At 41.4% G+C, this 18,417-nt stretch overlaps 1 protein-coding gene across 1 annotated transcript in view; it reads left to right on the top strand.

Moving 5' to 3' along the window:
- Nucleotides 1-846: 846 nt before the first annotated feature.
- CCSER1 (coiled-coil serine rich protein 1) overlaps nt 847-18,417 on the top strand; it is a gene marked incomplete at its 3' end in the record, with an annotated part of 640,571 nt that continues 623,000 nt past the window's right edge. The window contains exons 1-2 of the mRNA XM_081999116.1: nt 847-3,103; nt 5,666-5,853. Of these exons, the coding sequence (XP_081855242.1) occupies nt 1,789-3,103; nt 5,666-5,853 (1,503 nt within the window). The 5' untranslated portion in view covers nt 847-1,788. The remainder of the gene's footprint in view (nt 3,104-5,665; nt 5,854-18,417) is intronic.

Below are 18,417 nucleotides of genomic sequence, written 5' to 3'. Positions count from 1 at the left end.
TGCAGACAGATGGACAAGCTGGTACAATGTAAGCGCCTGTGTGAGTACAGAGGGCTTCAGCTTCTCTGTGCTGCTGCCTCTGGTGTAAATGCAAACTAACTTACGTGTCAGTGAAATGGAACAACTGGCCGTGCATCAGTTTGGTGGATGTAAAGTTATTCTGATCATTTGTGTGTGTGTGTGCCTGTACCATCAGTTCTGTCCCAATTAGACTGAATTCAAGTTTGGGTTTCAATCGCAGGACCTTGGTATTGTCTAGGTCGAGTTTTAGCTTGTCATCAGAGATCACCAATGACTTCTAGGATTAGTGACCTTTCCCAAGCTGTTTCTCTCATCTTAAGCTACAAAATTGCTTATTCATTCTTGGTGCTTGTGAATATTGTGGCTGCTTGGCAGTGCATGTTCATGGAGCTGAACTAGATTTAAAAAAAAAAAAAAAAGTTAACAACACAGAAAGTACAGTCCAATGTCTAGTCAGAAATAGTCTCTGAACTTACTTGTTACCCTTTCATAGTAATATAACATACATATAGTTTCATTACTCCTTAAATATTCTGTTCCCATTTTTGTTTTTATATATATATGTGTCTATATACACTACAAATATATATATTGTTCATAGATAGTTGTAGCTGCATAATGCATATTCCGTTGCTCGTTAGATGAATGAATTTGTTTTTGCACTTGACATACAAACATTATTTAGATAGATGACCTGAGTTTTATGTCTATGTGCTGAACACTTGCAGCTCACAAAGTTGCACTCGGGCTTTATACCTACAGCCTCTCTTGCTCTTGTGCTTATATATCATGTGTCTTTATTGCTCCCTCTGTGGTCCTATCTCTCACAGTGGTAGTTTACTATAACGAGAACAAAAAGGAGGTAGAACTGGTATATATTTCATAAAGATTAAATTTCTTCTAGTACATCTGCTGTGCTGATCAAAATGAGTTTTTATTGCTTAAATATTTATAAAAAATGCCAAGTGTCTGTTTATGAAACACTTATCACTAATTCAAAAAACTGCAAAACCAGCTAATAATAAGCAAGTAGGCTACAAGAGGATTGCAGAGAAGTGTTCAAAGGAAATATTAAAGTTCAAATCTAGAAACGTGATCCCATATTTTGACAGTAAATGCCTAGAACTTACAGTTCCTTAGGAAGAATTTTTGGTGGTACATATTTTAGCTTGACTGTAATGACAGCATTTTCTCTGCTGTAAGGTGATACATACAGCCTTTAGCAGGAGCGTACAGAGGAATTAAAAATCCAACTGAAAGTTCAGTGAAGGTTGGGAAATTGAAATTCTTTCTTAAAAATATTTTGTTCTACTCAGATCATGGAAAATGAAGTCTCTTAAAAGGAGAGCTTACAGTTTATAAGTAGACTTGTCCCAAGAATTTACAAAACCAAGGACATTTGGGTGATATATTTATGTCTTTTGGCATGTAGATTTTATAGTGTTATCTGCATTGTATAATATATCATATATAATAATGTATCTCTCATCTGTAGCATGTTTTGAGCCACATCTTTGCTCAGCTGCCGGGTTTTCAGCGCTGCCTATTGAACATCACTTTGAAATTCTAAAAATATTCAGTAATGCATATGCAACAACTTGTAGCTGTACGTAAAACTGATGTTGGCATTTCATGTATTTAGGCTGACTTAAAGCCTGTTCAAGTGGACTTTGAGGCTGAACCTTTTATCTTTCTTTTTTTTTTTTTTCTCTCCTCATCCCAGATTAGTTTATTGGCTGTGAAGAACCACAGAGACTTTGTGCCCTGATGGGGGACTCGGGATCCAGACGATCGACTCTAGTATCTCGGTTGCCAATATTCAGGAGAAGTATTAGCCGGAGACACGACTCCCTTCCTTCCTCACCTTCTTCTGCTAATGCCATTGGTGTCCACACCTCCTCCCCATCCAGCACCAACTCCAGCTCAGGGAGCACAGGCAAGCGCCGGAGTATTTTCCGGACTCCTTCCATTAGCTTCCACAACAAGAAAGGGAGTGAGCAGAAGCCTGACTCAGCTAGTCAAAATGTTAACATCTCAAATGGTGCCCAGTCCTCTTTCAGCACTTTTCAAAAACTGAGCTTAGAGGAACACATTAAAAGCAGAGGAAGGCATTCAGTTGGCTTTGGCAGCTCACGTAGCAAGAAGATAACAAGGTCTTTGACAGATGATTTTGAAAAGGGAAAGGAGCCCTCAACTAATAAGAATGTCTTTATAAATTGCATAAGCTCTGGGAATAATGAGGGTGATGATTCAGGCTTTGCAGAGGAGCAGAGCCGATATTCTGTCAAACAATCCACACGAAAACTTCTCCCTAAATCTTTCTCATCGCACTACAAATTTTCCAAACCAGTTCCAGAGAGTCAGTCAGTCTCTTCTGTGCAGCAGTCCAGGTGCTTGCTGGAGGTTAAATCGTGTGTGGAAAGTGAGCCTGTGATTGCCAAGTCCTCTCCTCCATGTTCGGCGGAGACGACAGAGTGCATGGGAAGCTCCTTGCAGTCCCCGCTGCTCTCGGCTGACCTCACAGCTGCCCAGACCCCCTCTGACTTTGTCGCCTTGACGGAGGATTCTGTTTCAGAAGTTGATGCTCTGCCCAGCAGCGGGACTGGGGTGCTGCTTGCAGAGGATTTTGGCCACAATGTCTCTACCTCTCAGATCTTCTTTAATCCGGCTGCTGCTTCTGCGAGGGAAACTGATTTTGTGGAAGGTACTGGCCATTCTGCTGGTCTATCTCCTGCGAGTCACGCAAGCTTGTGTAGAGTTGAATCTAATACCTTATTCAAAACCTCAGCTGCTAATCAAACAAAAATATTGTTGCAAGCCAATGAACTACATGTTAACAATGCCAGGCACATAGGAGAAATGAACTCTGCAAATGCACGTTTAGAAACCTTGGCGTTTCAACGTAGAGAAGAACCGGTGAGACACTCTCCAAACGCACACAAGTTGAGTGGGGACAGAGATGAAAGCACGCCGTCCAAGCACACACGAGAGACAATTCCTGCAATGGAGTCTAAGATTGTTCCATGTTCTGAACCTCAGTCCTTTAAGACACAACAGGGTTATGAAACAAACTGTTATAAAGGTATGTCTTATGGTCTTTTCATTGTTGGATTTGGTGGGGTTTTTTTGGCCTCAGTTCTTCCGTAAGAATTGTTTGGTCATTAAGTGTTTTTGTAGAGTTGCCAGTGCTAGCTAGGAAGTTCAAAAGTTATGAATTGTGCCCTCCTCTCAAAATTGTAGGAATTAAACAAAAAGTCTATGATTTTTTGAGTTCATGTTTTACAGTTTGCTAACGCTCATCACTGCTGTTCATAGCTATGCTTTCCTGTGATAGAAAATGGATAAAGAAAGTATTGATACTCACCTCTTGAAGGCTGCATTTTTGAGGCATGCCTATTTTGGAATTGAGCCAGAGAGTTGCATTGTTTGAGATGGAAACATTGCCAGAGAAATGGCAACCTTCTTTTAGTCTGGTTGTGAAAAATAACACAGTTTATCTTATATTGATCTGAGGTTTGAAATTTCCCAACTCTTGCTTGTTCTATTCAACTGATGTTTTAGAGTAGCTTGGAGTGGATATTTCTGTGGCAAAATATGAGAGATCCTATTTCTGCTTCCATCTGAAATAACATTGTGCAAGTTCTCATTATGTAATCTATGAAACAGAGTTAATTACCATCTAAATTTCACACTGGATTTTTAGTTTATGAAAGGAATTTGGAAATATTAACAAGATTAAGTGGAAAGGCTGTGCCTGGAAATCCCAGTCTATAGAGCTGCAGGCCCTTGAGTGAAGGACACCTATCAGAAGACATTTATCTCTGACAGTTTGTTTTCTCAAACCAACTTAAAGACTGGTGCTTTCTTGCATAATCCTGAGGCTGTATCTCGTGGGACAAAATTTGTGAGAGTTAACAAGATAGCATTTATAGTGGTTGTATTGGAAAATGAATGAGTGTAAACTCATATGAATTCATACCCATCTTTTCACTTGGATGTTTATCAAGGCATGTAGATTATAAGCAATCAAAAGCAATCTTGCCTTTTGAATTATTTGTCACTGCAAGGCTTGGTTAGACATCTTGTACATTAATGGCAATATGAGGTCAAATTAATCCACTAAATTAGCTTTCACCAGAAGGGACCTCTTTCCCTCAGAACCTTAGTCAATTGGGAGAAAAAATATTTCAATTTTTATATGTTATCGGTCCTGAGCACTTGGTTGATCTTCCTTGCAACAGTGGCTCATTTGTGAATAAGCTCATCCGTTTGAGTCTGACTTACTAGAGTGTACTGCAGAACAACAAGTGAGTAACTTGGAGTGGTGTTTAGAAATGCACAGTGCATTTGAAACTCATGCACTGACAGTTGTGTATTTAAACTGTGTTTCTGGACGGCAGCTAACTGGAGTTGAAACTGATAGAGGGATTTTTGTAAGTGGGATTAATGTTCACAGAAACTCTAGAGCTAATACTGCACTATATAAAAGTGAGTCATTAATGGTTAGGGTTTTATAGTTCTGTTCAAAATGCGTTTTTTTTTATGTGTGGTGAAGAATGTATTTGAAATTAGAAACTGGCCAAGGATACATTGAAAAAAGATATAAAATCCTGTCATATTAAATAAAACAAATACAGAAAAAGCTTATGTGGCATTCAGTAAGATATGATTATAAGTAGCTGTATCTGTTACAACCAGACTGGTTTGAACATTTGGTTTTGCTAAAACAATATTTAAAACCAGATGTGAATGAAAAGTATTTCTGTGCATTTTCTTTGGTAATATTTTCTCTTCCATAACTGGTCTCATAGCTGATATCATTGTAGACAGCATTGCGAACATGATGTTAATGTATGAGTAGGTTTGATGTGCCTTATATTTCTTAGTATAACTTTATATATTTTTTATGTGATAGGGATTTTTTGGGAAAAAAAAAAAAGAGAAAATGTCTGTTTTCTCACAAAAGGCAAAAGATAAGATTTTTTGTGTTACATTTATTATGATATTATGCTTTTGTCGTTCCCCATCTCTAAATTTGCCCTAACACCTCAAAATGTATTTTTTTCCTCTTCTTTTCTGATGTGTTACTATTTAACTGGAATTGGGAACTGGGATTCAGTCTGCTGGCTGCAGGCTGGGTTTGGAGGGTGTGGATGCAGAACTGAGCTCGGAAGGCCAAACAGAATCCGAAACCAGTGTCCATCCCTGTCCTATGCAGTGGTAACAAAGCTGTGACCTGGCCCTACAAAACCTAGACTTGCCTCAGGATGCAGAGTAACGCAGGGTGGGTTTAGCACCGGTGGATCAGCGATAGTTTCTCTGGTGGTTTTTACTGGACAGTGGTTTGGACAAGGGTCCAACCGAGGGAGAAAGGAAAGCATGGAGCAAGGGTTCTTCAGGATTCTGTGAGGAGCTGTGGACTGGGCTGTAGCAGGCTGAGTGTGCTAGGCATTGGGGGCTGAACAACGAACTGGTGGCCCAGGTGGCATTTTTATCTAGGCAAGCATGATCTGCTTTCTACGGGATATCTCTTATGTGACTGCCTTTCAATGGAAACAATTCAAGCAAAGCAGTGTTCTCATTAAGAAAATGTTTGTAGAGAGTAATTCTCGGCAGAGATTGCTGATTTCTTCTCTATTTGTAGTTGATCTTGCCAATAGCTTCAGTCCGTACCGAGAAGACAGATTTGTTGAGAAACGGCTGAGATCCTCTTCAGAAGGTACTGCCGGAGGCAGTCGGCTGATCATAAAACCAAATGATGGAAATACAGAAGAACTTAACAGCCTACGGAAGCAGAGAGCAAGCTCGTCCTCTTCAAAGATGAACAGCATGGTGAGTTTTATTCCTGAATGTCTAAGTTTTTGTTTTTCTGTGTTTGGTGTAACTACAATAAGAAGTAGCAACTTTACAAGTAATGGTTGGAGGCGGGGGGAGGACGGGAAATAAAAGCTGTTCAGGCTTCCAAAATGAGATCCAGGCTCAGCTACAGATATTAGAAGTATTTTTTTCAGGGTGTGACATTGTGAAAAGGTTTGTATACTTTCTGTGAAGAGATTCTTGTTGTTATGCTTTGCTGATTTGCATGGGAGAAAAATACTGGGAGAGGGAACTGTAGCAAAATTTAGTATGACTATTTCTGAGGTTAAAGACAGCGGGCTACTCTGTGGCAACATTATATTGTTACTCTGTTAGTTATTTCATGGACTCATGGCTGGTATGAGTGAGATGAGATTCAGACCAGAAGATGAATAGAGAGGACGTTTTCTGTAAGGAGGCTCATTTGAAAGGTCTGAGCGGTCCTTTTTGAAACTGGTGACAAGTTTGAATGCTTTCACGCTGAACACAAGGTAAGGAGGAGAGGAACGGATCTCTTCTGAAAACCATTGAGGGGTCCCGAGGACTGGAAAAGCTAAGACAGATCAGATAGCTGCAGGAGAGTACTTTTGAAACTTCTGGTGGAACAACAGTAGAAGGAACTGACTTACTGACAAATTTGTGCTTTCTTACAGCCAATGAGAATAAACATTTTAAGATGGGTGTAATTTATACTTATGTATGTGCTCTACAGTGAGAGAAACAAAGATGATGCTAAGATTGAACATCTACAACAATGGCATCCACTCTTTAGCTTATGGGAATCACTAAAACAAGTTTTATGATGTGGTGGGTTGAGTCTGACTGGATACCAGGTGCCCACCAACGCCGCTCTGTCACTCCCCTTCTCAATTGGACAGGGGAGAGAAAGCATAATGAAAAACTTTTGGGTTGAGATAAGGACAGGGAGAGGTCATTCAGCAAAACAGGCTCGCCTTGGGGCAATTAGTTTAATTTATTGCCAGTCAAATCAGAGTAGGGTAATGAGAACTAAAACCAAATCTTAAAACATCTTCCCCCCACCCTTCCCTTCTTCCCGGGCTCAACTTCACCCCTGAGTTCTATACCTCCTCCCCACCGAGCAGCACAGGGGGACGGGGAGTGGGGCTTGTGGTCAGTTCATCACACGTTTCTGCTGCTCATTCCTCCTCAGGGGGAGGATTCCTCAGACTCTTCCCCTGCTCAGCGTGGGGTCCCTTCCACGGGAGACAGTCCTCCATGAACTTCTCCACTGTGAGTCCTTCCCACAGGCTGCAGTTGTTCATGAAGTGCCCCAGCCCTGGAACCCTTCCATGGGGTGCAGTCCTTCAGGAACAGACTGCTCCAGTGTGGGTCCCCCGCTGGGTCACAAGTCCTGCCAGCAAACCTGCTCCAGCGTAGACTCTTCTCTCCACAAGTCCTGCCAGGAGCCGCTCCAGCACAAGCCTCCCAGGGGGCCACAGCCTCCTTCGGGTACATCCACTTGCTCCAGCATGGGGGTCCTCCACAGGCTGTGGGTGGAGATCTGCTCCAGCGTGGAGCTCCGTGGGCTGCAGGGGGACAGCCTGCCTCACTGTGGTCTTCATGACACAGGCTGCAAGGGAATCTCTGCTCTGGTGCCTGGAGCACCTCCTCCCCCTCCTTCTTCTCTGACCTTGCTGCCTGCAGAGTTCTTCCTCTCACATATTCTCACTCCTCTCTCTGGCTGCAATTGCTGTTGTGCCGTTTTTTTCTCCCCTTCTTAAATATGTTATCCCAGAGGTGCTACTACTGTCACTGACCCAGGCTCTGCCTTGGCCAGCGGTGGGTTTGTCTTGGAGCCGGCTGGCACTGGCTCTATCATACACAGGGGAAACTTCTAGCAGCTTCTCACAGAAGCCACTCCTGCAGCCCCCCACTACCAAAACCTTGCCATGCAAACCCAGTACATATGGCCATTGTTAGTTTGAAACATTTTATTCAACATGCTAGCCATGAAACAAGGAGGATTAATTTTGTACCACTGTCTGAAAAGACCTTTCCTTAGAAAGCAAAAAGCTCCAAGTTTCTTACCCCTGCCTAGAGTTGTTAAACAGATGTATAAATAAAGGCGCTTTTCCTTTTCAGGTTTACATAATAGTCATTATCTTACAGTGGTGCAGGACCAAACACATCCCTGAGAGACTCAGATGTGAACACAACTGCCTTTTTGTAAGAGCGAATTTTGCATTTGTTCGGAGATGCGAAACTGGTTGATCTGACTTAGTGTGAAATCCCGTTACAGAAACTGCGGAGAGAAATTGAGGTTTGAGGGTTTCAGGGTTTCTCAGGAGGATGTGAAATCTGTCTGTCCTGGTAATTCTCACCCATGTGTCTGAACGTATCATCCAAACATTCCTTTGTGGCTGTGGATGGCAGGAGAAAATCACATCACTACCAAGCACATTCTTAATATGTATGGCTCATGCACAACAGATTTTCCAGTGTACTGAAGCCATGGTCACTAAAAACACTCAACTAAAATGGAGTTACTTGATGTCTTTGTACTAGCAAGCATTTCTATAACTCTGTGTAACCTAGGAAGATTGGATTACCTACAATTCAATGACGAGATTATTCTCTTAGCGGTATCAGATTGTGCAGATTTATCAGTGTTCACTGATTAATTTTATACTACCTGAGAGAGCAGGAGGCAAATTAATTTTAGGAAGGAGAAGATTATATATATCTGCCTTTCTTGTTTCTAGATTATTGCCAACATGTCAATTAAGTAGTCCAAGTAGTACGGTAATACAAAAATTATTTCAACAAAAAACCCCTTGACTTCTTAAGATTTCTTTTATCCACTGGATTATTACACCCAGAAACACAGTATAGAAATAAAGAAGTAGGATTGATAAAGAGTGGAAAAACCCCTTTTGCTATTAAAACGTACAGTTATAGTGTGTTTCTCCAGGAAGTTCAGATCCATGTATCAGAGAGTAACATCTTATTTTTCAAAGCCAGAAAGAACATGATGACATTTAAAGATGTTGTTTCATGTAAATTTTCATGTAAAGCTGGTTAACATTGGCTCAAGCCTTATTTGGGTCGGTAGACCCAACCTATTAGCCTAATAGATCTTTACGTTCATTTAAATACTAGGCTAAACTGGTGGCCGTAGCAATTCATTCAATTTAAGCCTGTATTAATGATGGGACTGGACAACACTAACAACATGAAAGAGCCAGAAAAACTGAGGGGATGCTAGATTTTCTTAGGAGATGAGAAGCATTAATCAAGATTAGCATCTGAGAAACTGTTCTACCTCCTAAACAACTTGCTTAGCAGAGTCTTCTTGCATGATTGACAGTGTTCTTTTTGAATCATAGAATTTTTGGGTTGAAAGGGACCTTTTGAGGTCATGTAGTCCAAGGCGATAGGTAACAACCTGGGATAGGTGGATCTCCTAAATACTGAGAATATGTATCAAACCTACAAAGATGGTAATTTCCTCCCCCAAGAGTGGCATTAACTCACTTGTGAGATGATGAAAGTAATTTATAATCTGGACAAGAGCAATGCCACTCAAAAATGAGATGTAGGGAAAGAAAAAAGAAGTCTTTCAAAATAACTCTGCAAATGTGCCAATTGTGTTGTAATGTAAATAACGAACTGAAACGGATTCTTGAGATTAACTGCTTTGATTACTAATTAATGTGTTTTTCATGCAAATAGTTCCAAAGCTGCCATTCTTGCAGTGACCAATATCTGCCACAGGATGCCACCATTTCACTAGAAATGGCTTCAGACTGTAGTATTACACAACAGGTGAAAACTGCAATTCAGGACACGTTTTTGGAACAGTTTAATGTTGATTAGCCTGTGCAGTATAAGAGATCCTTTTCAAATGAACATGTTTGATGCTGATGCAGTTTAAAGAGGTTCATATTGCTATCGAGACTCTGTTCATTCAAGTGTTCCATCAGTTGCAACTTCAAATATTTAGACATAATGTTTAGACAAGTTAATGGTGTCTCAGAATAATCACATTGGAAAAAAAATAGGATCAGACCCCCAGATCACTGTAAGTTCATTCTTAAAGAGGATTAGGAGACCGAACAGCAGGAAAAAAAAAAAGAGTTGATGTACTATAGTACTTAGAATTAAGAGTAGAAATTGAGGGGTGTGCGTGAGCAGCAAAATTATCCATCACTTCCACATTAGGCACTACTATGAGAAAAATGACTATCCTAAGTATCACCTTTACTAGTACTAAAGAGGAAAGGTTATTAAAAAAAATAATTTGCTGTTTTTTTTAATAAAAATTGCTAATAGACATTTTAAAATGCTAATGAATTACAGTCAGTCATTAAAATGAGATGGTTGTAAAGGATGATATGAATGAAAGTAGCTGTACGTTACTACAAATAAAAAAAAATTTGGAGGGCTGTTGGAGCTCTTAGACCACACTGCCCAACTTCAGGACGTGAGCTGCACTGTGCTGAGTGCACACATGTATTTTTACTCTGTCTAGAAATACAACTGCATATGTGCAGTAGAATGTGACTGCCCACTTACATTTGGCTCTTATAGATGTGCCTTTCTGCCTCTCTGCAATTATTTGCAAAGAAAGTAATTGTCTGGGTGACTGCTCCCTTGTCCCTCCCTGGTTATCAGCATATGAGCTATATGACTTAAAGAAACCTAATTTTTCAGCATTTTCCTGGCTCAGTGGGTGAACATTGCCCCTCTCCTTTCTGTTCTGCAGGCCCGCGTTTATCTGGGTGTTCCCTTGAGCACAGGTTTTTCTGCAGTTTCACATACTTGAATCTTTACCAAATGTTGCCAGTTTTTTATTTCTTAAATTCAGCTACAAGTTTTCATCCTTGCAGGTGAAAATTTTTAGGCTTGCCCTCAGTGCTGCATTGTCCTCCTCTTGCCTCGAGGAAGGCAGCCTTGCCTACTTCTGTCAGTCCAATTAGAGCTGCACAACTTATTTTTCTGGATTGTTGCTTTGTCTGTGCCATTTCTTTCTTTGCGTTGTTCCTATGGTCCCAGTATATTAGATAAAACTGCTTGTTGACAGTTGAAAGACTTTCATGGCCTAAGGTCATCCCAGCTTTTTTCCCCTCAGATTTAACAGTGATACAAGTCTTCATTGCCCACTTGTCAAACTGTCAAATAGTTGCATTCATGTTTTCTCCCACACTGCCTATCATGTGCTAGAGTAAGTGCAGTTACCACTAAACTTTCTTCATTTCCTTTCTCGATTCTTACTTTATTTTTTTGCCTTGCCTACAAGTAACAATACAATACTGAAATAAGATAATTTTTTCAAGCTGCATTCCAGTACTGTATTACTGAAGTTTTTTTCTTAACCATCCAATGCTGATACTTAGGCAAAAATCCCCTTTTCCTCATGCTTGTACTGTGCTTATTATGTGGGCATGCTCTGAGTACTTAAGATCTCAGTAAGTATATTTACAATATAAATGAAGAGCAGTACATGCAAAAATCAGTGTTGGAATACAGAGTAATATTTCATGGGCTACTGCAGGGTTAAATTTAATACTGGGAGGGGTTGACTACGTCAATTAAGCATTAAATTAGCAAAGTGAAGAATTGAATAATTTAGTGTAGAGAGGGCTGTCTGAAACTTTGGGAAGACATAAGAAAGATAAATGATTGACACAGAAACAGTGAGATGCTAGCAAAAGAGATAGTAACTGCAAGTATTTGAAATTTCTAGAGTATCTCTGGAGGGAGCAGAAAGGCAAAACATAGGTCACTTTAATGGAAACGTGTTACGGCCCCTGCTTGGAATGTCTGTTTGTGATTAATTATCTAATTAACAGCTGGTGTCTAAATTGTAGTTAGGTGTCCTGGATATTCTGTGTGAGTAACTGTACCTAGGTTTTGTTACCTAGGTGATTTGGGATGACTTAGCAATTAATGGTCAGGTTTCTAGTGTACTTCAGAAATGGTACTTGCAATGAAGGAGCAGTTAGCCAAACCAGTGTATTCAAATCTATCCTTGTGTTTGATATCGTACGTTATGAAGCAGTATCCAAATCTGCAGCTCGTGAAAGTGTGATCAGCGCTTCTCACAGATGACTTTATTTTTAGTGTTTCCTGAGTAGTCTTATTATCAAGCACCAGTTCTAACCTAGTTGCTACATCATGAGAGAAACAACAGGATCCTGTGCCCCCATGGGCTTCACTGAAGGTACATGAATAAGGACTAAATTGGTTTTTATGTTCCTCTTCTCTATGCTGAATAGTATGATAGTTTACTGGTGTCTGATGAAGCACTGAGCGTGGGCAAAATGAGGTTGGCTGCTAGTCCAGAGAGGTTTGAAGTGACTTTCATGTGTGCTCCAGGTTGCTTTAACATTATTTTCTCCCACTCTTTTCTCCTTGAGTATGGACTTGACTTTCTGCTTCTGACAGTCTGTGCTGAGACCATTTGGAAGCTGAGATTTTTATGCAATCTGTGGCCAGCACATTAGGTGGAGGATGCTGTTGAAAATACATGAGTTGAACGGTTTATGAGTTACAGTGGGTGACCAGCAGGCTTAAAAATGGAATTGAAAGTGGTTGTTTTTGTGACCTGTAGAGGCTTGAGAAAACCTTATGGGATACACTCTCCACCTACAGGCTGGAGACATTAATGATTAATGTCTTAACAGCAGATAAGCTTCTGTCTTGTCAGCCTGCACTGGAAAAGCGGTGAATGAAAGGTTATGGAGGGGATTTGAGTGCTCAGGGTTTCAGTTTGGGTTAAAAAAACCCCAACAAACAAAACAGCGTTTTTCAGATATACCAAAACTCTTTAAGAAATGTGAACCAGGTAAGCAAAATGCACGCACTCCTTTACTGTCCTCTGCACAACCTTCTTGAGAACTAATAAGGTTATGTTTTCGCTGAATAACTCCAACCTGTTGCTAACTTGCTTATACATATGTTACCTCTGGTATCTGTGGTGTTCACAAAAGTTTTTTTTTTTTTAATAGTTAAAATAGATGTTACATATTGTTCTGTCACTGAATTATGGGATTTCCGCTTAATTCAAATTCATCTCTACTATGCTGGACTTCTCAAGGGAGAATATATAGGAACATCAATTCTTATTGAACTGTTCAAGAAAACCCTGTAAGGCAGTGGTTCACCCTTCATGTGAAGTGGACTTGACAGCATTCATTTATAACTAGCTTTGTACTAACATAACAAAATTTTCCTTTTCGTAATGAATTTGGTGTTTTCCTCCTTTGTGGAAAGAAACGGTGGAAGCCACTTAAAGCAAGAACTGTCAGGACTGCTTTGATAGTATAAGGCTGAATAGTGCTAGCTAAATAGGAATAAACTGCTGATTGTAGGTAAGTAGTAATTTGGGCCTTATATTCTTAATTTAGCATGGAGAAAGTGCCTTTCACTGGGATTTAAGCATTTTGTCTGTGATTTTTAGGACAAGTCAACTGGAAGTATTTCAGCTAAATACCCTGTGGGAAATTAATGTCTGTAGTGTAATATACATTTCTTAACGTATTAAGAGCTTGTAAAAATCAGACTGCAGTTGTTAGACACTTTGAGTTAATTCTTGAGATGAAGTAACTAGCAGAAATTAATTTAGATGTGACTTAATACTTACGCTGTAATGTTTTATGCACTTCTTTAAAGACATAATTATTATAGTCCCCAAAATGGTAAACTGATATTCTAACACTGGTCTAATTATTCCTATTGAATAGAGTTATGTAATACAGGTAGAAGTTAGAGTGAGTTATTAGCAATTTTAAATACCAGAGTAATCATGGTAGTGGATGGATGTGTTGTTACATAGTGAAAATAGGACAGAATTAGTTTTTTTAGTTCTGTCGTGGGTTAACCGCAGCAGGCAGCTCAGCACCGTGCAGCTGCTCGCTTACTCCCTCCAGTGGGATGGGGAGAAGAATTGGAAGGGTAAAAGTGCAAAAACCTGTGGGTTTAGACTGTTTAACAGAAAAAGACCGTTTAACAGATGAAGCAAAAGCTGCACACACAAGCAAAGCACAAGAAGGAATTCACTCGCCACTTCCTATCAGCAGGCAGGTGTTCAGCCATTTCCAGGAAATCAGGGCTCCATCACATGTAATGGGCACTTGGGAAGAAGTATGCCATAACTGTGAATGTCCCTCCCTTTTTTTCTTTCCCCCAGTTTATATTGCTGAGCACGATGTTATATGGTGTGGGATATCCCTGGGGTCACAGCTGGGGTCAGCTGTCCTGGCTGTGTCTCCTCCCAACTCCGTGTACACCCCCAGCCTACTTGCTGGTGGGGTGGGGTGAGCAGCAGAAAAGGCCTTGGCTCTGTACAAGCACTGCTCAGCAATAGCTAAAACACCCCTGTGTTATCAACAGTGTTTTGGTCACAAATCCAAACCATAGCCCCATACTAGCTACTATGAAGAAATTTAACTCTCTCCCAGCCAAAGCCAATAATATGAGTTTGATATCTGTTATTTTCATCTGAAGTCCTAATATAGGAGTACTTGCTGTAAGTATTGTCTGAACTCATTTGTAGGTGACTAGACTTTTAAAATGTTGGAAAGCTTATTCCAAAGATGCTCACTTTTTGAGTTGATTTTTTTTTTGTTGTTAAGGATTTCTTTTCCCACATGAAGGGAAAGATTTTTTTCTATACAGAAATATCTGGTAATGTGTTAAAATGTTCGATAATAATTAATATTGTTTAAACAGATAACTATACTTGTCAAGCAAAAGCAGCTTTGTTCTTTTTCTATCTTATTTTGACTTGTATATTTTACTTTCCTATTCATTGTCACATTTTCCACAAGCACAACATGTTCTGAGTACAGGTGAGTACTGTAGCGAAATTGTTATGCAGCGTTGTTGAAAAAACCCCCACAACATCTGTGGTCTGCAGTCTGTTTGTGCAGGCAAGCTACTAAAATCTGCATGTCACTACCTATGTGCCACCTCCAAAGAAACAACTCGTTTGTAGTGAAGACCTTTACCTTCTGCTCAGTGCCTGTCATGCTGTGGAGATGTGAGAGGGGTCAGGGATTTACCAAAAGTTAAACAATCCTCTGACAAATCTAATCTATACTCCCTACTGACTCTCAATATGTTAATCAGTAGTAGGAGAGGAACAGAATCACTGAAGTTGGAAGGCACCTCTGGAAGATCACAGAATCACAGAATTGTTTAGGTTGGAAAAGACCTTTAAGATCATCGAGTCCAACAGTTAATGCAGCACTGCCAAGTCCACCACTAAACCATGTCCCTAAGCACCACAGCTACATGTCTTTTAAAAAAATACCTCTGGGGATGGTGACTCTACCACTGCCCTGGGCAGCCTGTTCCGGAGCTTTCGGTAAATAAATCTTCCTAATATCCAAGATCTGGTGCAACTTGAGGCCACTTCCTCTCGTAGTATCGCTGGTTACTTGGGAGAAGAGACCAACCCTCACCTCACCACAACCCCCTTTTAGGCAGTTGTAGAGAGCGATGAGGTCTCCCCTCAGCCTCCTCTTCTCCAGACTGAACACCCCCAGCTCCCTCAGCCGCTCCTCATAAGACTTGTGCTCCAGACCCCTCCCCAGCTCCGTTGCCCTTCTCTGGACACGCTCCAGCACCTCAACGTCCTTCTTGTAGTGAGGGGCCCAACACTGAACACAGGATTTGAGGTGCGGCCTCACCAGTGCCGAGTCCAGGGGCACAATCACTTCCCTGCTCCTGCTGGCCACACTATTTCCGATACAAGAGGATCAACACATCCAACCCCCTGCCTCCCCACAGCCTTTCCTGGTCTATCTAAGCACAGGCTCGCTCGTGGGTTTGCTATCTCAAATTGTCTCGTCCAACACCTCTGCTCGAAACAGGGTCAACTAGTATTTACCCAGGGACATGTGTAGTTGGGTTTTGAACCTCTCTGTTGGTGGAGACTCCACAACATCTCTTGGCAACCTGTCCAGGTGTTTGTCTAGCCTTATGGTTTAAAAAAAAAAACGAAAACCAAAGCCTTTTCTTGTGTTTCTTGTATTTCAGTTTGCACCTTTCTTGTGTGTTCACTGAGTATCACTAAGAGGTGTCTGGCTCTGTCTTCATTAGTCCCCACAACCACCCTTGTATGTCAGATGCTCAAAGCCCTTTGATACTGCGAAGAGATGAGAATCCAAGGTTGAAATGCAAGGACAGGGAGCTGCAGGGAATACTGAACAGCACTCTTTTTACACCTCCCATTGTGCTCCCAGCTCATTTGTTGGGCCAGTGGGCTCTGCCCAGTCATGCTCTGCCTGCAGACATGATGGGGTGGGAAGAAATTTTAAACTCACAGGAATGGAGATTGTCCTTACGCGTATAAACACCCTCTTATATTTCCCCACCCTACTGTATGGGCCAGGTGTCCCAGAGAAAGGAGGTGATTGACAGGGAGTTCCTGTGACATGCTACAATGGCAGATGGAAAGGTAGATGTGTGGGGAGGGGAGGAGGCTACCAGGACCCTAACAAATGTTTCTGAAGGAATTGGAAGAGGTCGTGCAACGTGATGTACTCTGTGTGCTTGCATACTGGAATTCCTTTTTCACTGTGGAAGGGACACAGGTCAGGCAAACCTGAGAGTTATCACTGGTGGAGGCAGCGTATAGTGTTATGTGACCTAGATCAGTGTGGCTGATCTAATGTCCATATTTCAATTATTACTCTTGAATTTTAAATAAGAGGGGTCTTTATGCAATGAGTAATACACTTAAGTGGAAAAATCTTTCTATCCAGTATTGGTAACAGAAAGTACTACTTAAAGAAAAATAAATTATCTTAATTCCTTCTAGGCACTGGAGGATTACCATCATAGAATAGTTTGGGTTGGAATGGATCTTTAAAGGTCATCTCATCCAACCCCGCTGTAGTGAGCAGGGACATCTTCAAGTAGATCAGTTTGCTCAGAGACCCATCCAGCCTGGCCTTGAACACTTCCAGGGAGAGGCATCCACAACTTCTCTCGGCAACCAGTTCCAGGGTTTCACCACCCTCATTGTGGAAAATGTCTTCCTTATATCTAGTTGAAACCTATCCTCTTCTAGTTTAAAACCATTACCCCTTGTCCTATTGCTATAGGCCCTGCTAAAAAGTCTGTCCCCATCTTTTTTTATAAGCCCCCTTTAAGTACTGGAAGGCTGCAATAAGGCCTCCCCGGAGTCTTCTCTTCTCCAGGCTGAAAAACCCCGGCTCTCCCAGCCTGTCATCACAGAAGAGGTGTTCCATCCCTCTGATCATTTTTGTGACCCTCCTTTGGATCCGCTCCAACAGGTCCATGTCTTTCCTGTGCTGAGGGCTTCAGAGCTGGACGTGGGATTCGCGGTGGGGTCTCACCAAAACGCAGTAGAGGTCCAGAATCTCCTCCCTCGACCTGCTGGGTACGCTTCTTTGGGTGCAGGCCAGGATACGGTTGGCCATCTGGGCTGTGAGTGCCCATTGCCGGCTCATGTCCAGCTTTTCACCTACCAGTACCCCCAAGTCCTTCTCGGCAGGGCTGCTCTCAACCCCTTCAACCCTCAGCCTGTATTGATTGCATTGTTGTGTTGTCTCAACCCAGGTGCAGGACCTTGCACTTGCCTTGTTGAACCCTCACAAGGTTCACATGGGTCCATTCCTCGAGCTTGTCCAGGTCCCTCTGGATGGCATCCCATCCCTCAGATGTGTCAACTGCACCGTTCAGCTTGGTGTCATCTGCAAACTTGCTGAGGGTGTGCTTGATCCCACTGCCTGTGTCATCGACGAACATATTAAACAGAACTGGTCCAAATATGGACCCCTGAGAGACACCACTGCTATCACGTCTTTTATCTCGGGAGATGTCCTTAGCACTGGCAGTATTTTTGCAGCCACAATGTATCTTCTCAGGTTAGCATACGGAAATAATACATACCAAAGGAAAACAAAAATCACTAGGTGACTTCTCTAAGGGAGACAGTTAATGAAGAACTAATTCACTGAAGCTGAAATTTATGACTAGTGAATCAAATTAAACAGTGTCTTGGGTCTTTCATCATGTAGGTCAGAGGGTTCACAGGTAGTTTGCACTCACTTTATTTTATGAAAATAAAAATTTAAAATCGCCCTGCTTTTGTTTGATGGGTGACTAATTTAGCTCCTGTCCTTTCTTGTGCACATCATTTCCTGCTGTGTAGGTCCCTCACACAGTGTGACTGAGAATGGTCTTGTGGTGACAGTTCTGTAATGCTTTCCTATAAGGTGCTTATTTGTTGTCTTTTTTTTATGTGAGAATAAACTCAGAGTAAATACAGTATTTTTTCCCTCAGGCTATAGCAATTCAGGGTAGGGTGCTCCTTTTTATCAACGGGATCAAAGGCCTGGAAGAAGGTAATGGAGTGAGAAATGGAAATGCTGTTGGGTCACTTGTTTGGTCATTATATTTGTAGTCCTTCTTGTCTTGCCAGTATGTTGCTGGTGGCAATGGTAGGTGAACCCTGGGTTAAGGCTACGGCTGGAAAACTAGCTGGAGACAACAAAAGCTTGCTATTTAGAACAAGAGTGTTTCCTTATGTAGATAAGTGCATGC

Source organism: Phaethon aethereus (genome assembly GCF_964289735.1).
Source record: "Phaethon aethereus genome assembly, chromosome: 4".
In the NCBI taxonomy this organism is placed as follows: domain Eukaryota; kingdom Metazoa; phylum Chordata; class Aves; order Phaethontiformes; family Phaethontidae; genus Phaethon; species Phaethon aethereus.
Note: the sequence above shows the minus strand (reverse complement) of the source record. Positions and strands in the feature narration are given on the sequence as shown.